Source organism: Glandiceps talaboti, chromosome 10, assembly GCF_964340395.1.
Source record: "Glandiceps talaboti chromosome 10, keGlaTala1.1, whole genome shotgun sequence".
NCBI classification, from domain to species: Eukaryota; Metazoa; Hemichordata; class Enteropneusta; family Spengelidae; genus Glandiceps; species Glandiceps talaboti.
Window position 1 is genome coordinate 1,235,001 of NC_135558.1, and position 5,000 is coordinate 1,240,000.

Genomic DNA, 5,000 nt, shown 5'->3' on the forward strand with positions numbered 1-5,000 from the left:
TTTGGTACAGAGAATTCCGAATCCAGTCCACTGACCAATTCCATCTCACAGAAAGTCATCGCTGTTCAAAGGCCAAAGGTGAGGTGGTCATGTTCGATTTCCAGTGATGTTTGTTCAAGACATGATAATAATCCAATTTATGGTAGATAAAACTGTTGACGAATGCTCAAAATTTAGAAATAATTGTTTGCTATCCACTGTTTATCAAATATTGTCAGACAGGTAAATTTGTACGTTTGAGGGTAAATATTTGGAGTAGAGCATCGCAGTATAATCGTTCTTACAATGGAATATAAACCTTACATTGTAATTATAATGGTTGCAGTATATTTCATTTAACATCAAATTCAGACCTTATAGTTGAAAGTGGTATCACCTATAAACAACAAGCTATTAACAACACATCAAAAGCATAATCAAACTGTCCCCAAAATAACTTACATCCCCCCCCAAAAAAAAAACAAACAAACTGTCTCCCCCCCCCCCTAACTGTTATCATGGAACAAGTTTTCCAAAGTATTTATGATGTTATCGTTTTGAAATTATATTTTCATGTATTAAAATCAGACAAAATTCGAGAGTGAGTATTTGGTTGTCTGAACTGTTGATTTGTTGAAAACCAGAAATACTACCAGCTACTATATTGAGATGCCGTTTTATCGATTATTCAAATTGGTATCAATTACCTTGTAGATATTGTTTTATATCATTTCTTGGCGAAATAGAGCAGAAAGGAGACTTGGAGAAGGCCATAAGATGCGAAAAGTAGGGCGTAGTGATGTGTACATTATTAGCATTATCATTTTATTTCATTTGCTGGTAGGAATCGTGAATTGAACCAATATGTATTTATGTCCAATGCATTAAAAGATCAATATATGTCTATACAAAATACTCTTGATGACCTACAAAGCTCTCAACAATGCTGCACCTAGTTACATATCGGATCTGATCAGTTATAAGCATGCTCCACGTGTACTTCGCTCTAACAACAAAGGTCTATTACACATCCCACCCTGCAAACTTAAATCCTATGGTGAACGTGCTTTTTCACGAGCTGCCCCGCAATTATGGAACAGTCTTCCGGTTGCTCTGCGTCAATCACCAACCCTGGACAAGTTCAGGAAAGACATTAAGACTCATCTTTTTATGAGAGCATTTTGATAAGAACTATTTTTAGTGTCCTGTAAAGTGCCTTTGAACATTCTGAGTAATGGATTCAGGCGCTATATAAATTGTTTGATTGATTGATTGATTGATCATTGACATTGTAATTGCAAGGATGTGTTAGTTTCCTTTACAATAGTTTATGTTGCATCGATGTACAGATGTATCATTTAACTTGTGTACTGTTCCATTTTTTTCGAAGATGTCACTCCACGTCGCTACCATCCTGCTACTGTCAGCTTTGGAAGCGTACATGATGCGTGTATGAACTTTCAATTGGGGTAATGAAATGACAATGATAACAGAAGATAACATATCATACTACCAAACCAGAGTGACTATAGTATTTGTATTACGCGGCACAGTGCTTTTTACATCTCGCATAAGACTTTTTGCAACAAATTACACAAAACAAAGTAAGACACTGATAATGTGAAATAAAATAAAATGATACATTTTATATCACTCTGAATACAAATCAACGTCATTGTCAGATGAAACAAGGAAGATTCAAACACAAAATTAGTTATTTTATTTATGTTGTGTTCACAACTGAGATAAAATGTAACATTCCATTCACGTGCACGCTATCAGTGCCTGTATTTTGTTTGTGTATTTAGTTCGTAGCAAAAAAAAACGGTGTGAGAATGTCAGAAAATATCATGTCGCCTAATTGAAACTCTAAAGTCTTTCTGGTTTGGTAGCATATGTACAATATCATATTGTCTGTAACATGTAAAAGGAGGAACATGAAAACCACGGACGAGTACTTTGCCGAGAATAAAACGAACAATTAAGATAATGTAATAAATATTTGGAAGCTGAACAACAGAGTTAGGAGCACTAGGAGAAGATATGGATGGATGGAGGAGGAGGAGGGAGTGATTACGTTTCTTTGTCCACGAGCGCTTTAGCCCTTTAAAACTTTTACACAGAGTCACTGGTTGAAGCTGATACTCACTATTATTAAATAACTTAGTGTCTGTGACGTCAAAATGCCCTAATAATGAGTAACTGTGGCCTCCCTACTTAAACAAATGACCAAAATAATTCATTACAAAAATGAAATACACACTAAACTGTATTTTATAATGACTTGCTATGAAGTACTTAGATTCAAAAATGAATTCCAAAACAGGAACTGTAATGTATTTCCATCAGTGTTTTTTAATCATACACACTATGCACTTTCGCTTTTACTTTATGAAAGAAAACTCTATTCTCAGTATCATCGTACAAATACTTGAAAAAAGATGTCAAATATCACCATTTTAGAAACCAATATGGCCAATGAATTATGGTCGATTTCCTTGAAAACAAGACGTCGGCGAACTCAAATATTCTCTATTATAAAAGCACCAGAAGCAAGCTTGGTTTGAAAATAAATTCAAACTATGTCCGATGAGCATATGCCTAGAGTGACCCTTCATGACCTTATATGACCTAACATGACCCTGATTTGAATACAATATTTCATATAACTGTACTAACATAGTCACTGTGCCGTTAAACTGTCATATATTGCAAAGTGATAAGATGAACCACCGATTAGTAATTCTTCTATTTATTTTCCAAAACAGCTATGATGACATCATATGTCCGCCTCAATGTTTTACAATGATTAAAATTTATTGAAATGTTTTGAAATACCTATTATTCTATGTTCATAATGTGTTATATGGTTGGACATGAGGGTAGCCAGACTCGCTAACATAAAATCAAACAAACATACGTACACACACAATCACACATGGACAAACAACTACAAACGAACAGCGAACAAACTAATCAAATTTTCCTTTTTGGTAGTTTTCTCCAACTTCACAAATGGAACTGTTTAAGTACTCCCTTCTTATCAACAAGGATACATGTTTCTAAAACGCAAATATGATACACGCTAAATTTTTTTTTACCAAAATAGTGGTGAATGATAATTCTGTTTTTAGTCTTCATTGAAATTCCAGTTTTTGGTAAAAAAAACTTTTAGCGTGTATCATATTTGCGTTTTAGAAACAATATAAGAACGCAAGTCAAAAGATCACCAACTTTACATGGTTATAATCACAAAAATATGTTCTTGTCGAACATTCAGAAGAGAGGTTGTAAAAAACTCGCCCAATCCGATCTATATAACCAACTCCTCATTATTAATAGCAGTTACTAAGTTAGTAAGTTGATTTTTAATATAACTTAATTTAACGCCTTCCGGTCCTCCCAAGCCTTACTTTTTGCGCATGTCTTGATACCAAAGAGATGAATATATTAAATTTAGTGTGCTAAGTATCGGTTATTCCAGACTACGTGTGTGACAAAGCTGGTGCACTAACAAAGAAGCTTATAAGAATACATTATTCGTCAATTTCATTCGGGAAGAAATCGCTATTTCTAAGGTGAGAATACATTTTATTTGATCCATTTGAATATCTGTCAAAAGATATCTAAATGATTGGGCCAAGTCAAAACATATCAAACTCAAGTCAATGATTTAATAATTTAAAACAATACTTTATACGTGAAGTCATACAACCAATGATAGACTAAAAATATGATAAATATGTATAAATTATAATTTTACCAATGTTACTGAATATACAGACCTCAGTACTTGCTGTCCCTTAATGGTTATTTGCTCTTCCAAAACGTATTTTAATTCCACCAGTTGGACAAAAGATTTTCTGTATTGAAACGGACAAACCACCTAATCACCTTTAGAGAAAATATTTACAGTAGAACTTGAGTACAATGTGGACGTATACGAAAATCAGAATACACGCACCACTCCATATGTGTTATAAATGTGTGTGTATTTGCTAGTTTTGTCTCACTATTCAAAAATAAAATGTTTGCTAAGTAAAGAAAGCGGAAATGAGTTCGTTCAAGCATAAAGACTATTTCATTATACTACCATGAAAGTAATTAAACAAAATTTTTGTGTATTTTTCTTCCAAATTATTACTCTTAAATCCAACTGTTGCTGGTAGTCTGTGGATACAACAAATATGCATGCCCATTCATTGTAGGCAGTGGATAAATATTTGTTTTCCACTATCATAGTTTTGTAGCTACAGTTTCGTCCGCAACACACCTCAAACTGTGCATATACAAGGATATATAACCTTAAGTTGTGTATTTTTCTGACATTTTCCAGGGCAATGTCATTCCACGTCGGTACCACTATCCTGTTGATAACGGTATTAATGTCCACCGTGTGGGCAGGTGAGTTGTTCATTTAACGAATACAAAAAATACAGACATCATACTAGAGATGGTAAGTGTGAATCAGCTTTTGAGATACACTTTCATACCAAAAACATTAGCTGAATTTATCAATAATACTGTAACAAATGATAAGAATCTATCACTGAAAGATAACACAATTTAAACAAAAAAAAAACATTTAAGGTGTTCTGTTGTAAATTCATGACTACACAAACTTTTCAGGTATTGGAGCATCCGGTTAGAAAGCACAATACCGGAAAGATACCCAAACACGTTCATATAAATCCAAAGTTCACCATCTAAAGTCTGACAATAGAATTTATAATTTTCTTTCATGAAGTCCCTAAATATCATAAAGGTGATCCACTACATCGTCAACCTCAGTAATGTCTCTCTACATAAATTAGACACTTATTAGTGCCCACTCTGGCAGTTAGCGCCACCTGCGTGCTACTGACGGCTTTTGAGGGATGGAAGTTACTGGATGAAGTTGTGATGGACCATTGCAAATGCGGCTACTTTTACATACAATTGATAGACTAAGAGATACTTTTACGAAAGAACAATTTTCTTGGTTATTTCAGATTGTAATCCTCTGTATGAATTTGACTGTG

The 5,000-nt window shown here is 33.9% G+C and overlaps 1 protein-coding gene across 2 annotated transcripts in view; it reads left to right on the top strand.

Moving 5' to 3' along the window:
• The first annotated feature begins 4,226 nt into the window (after window positions 1-4,226).
• The window catches only part of LOC144441460 (uncharacterized), a 5,739-nt gene continuing 4,965 nt past the window's right edge, over window positions 4,227-5,000 (top strand). Inside the window, exons 1-2 of one of the 2 annotated variants that reach the window (XM_078131038.1) lie at window positions 4,227-4,383; window positions 4,971-5,000. The exon at window positions 4,971-5,000 is cut by the window's right edge and continues 78 nt beyond it. In XM_078131038.1, coding sequence (XP_077987164.1) covers window positions 4,320-4,383; window positions 4,971-5,000 — 94 coding nt within the window. In that variant the 5' untranslated portion in view covers window positions 4,227-4,319. Of the gene's footprint in view, window positions 4,436-4,970 lie in introns of both variants that reach the window. The other variant, XM_078131039.1, reaches the window with a different exon arrangement.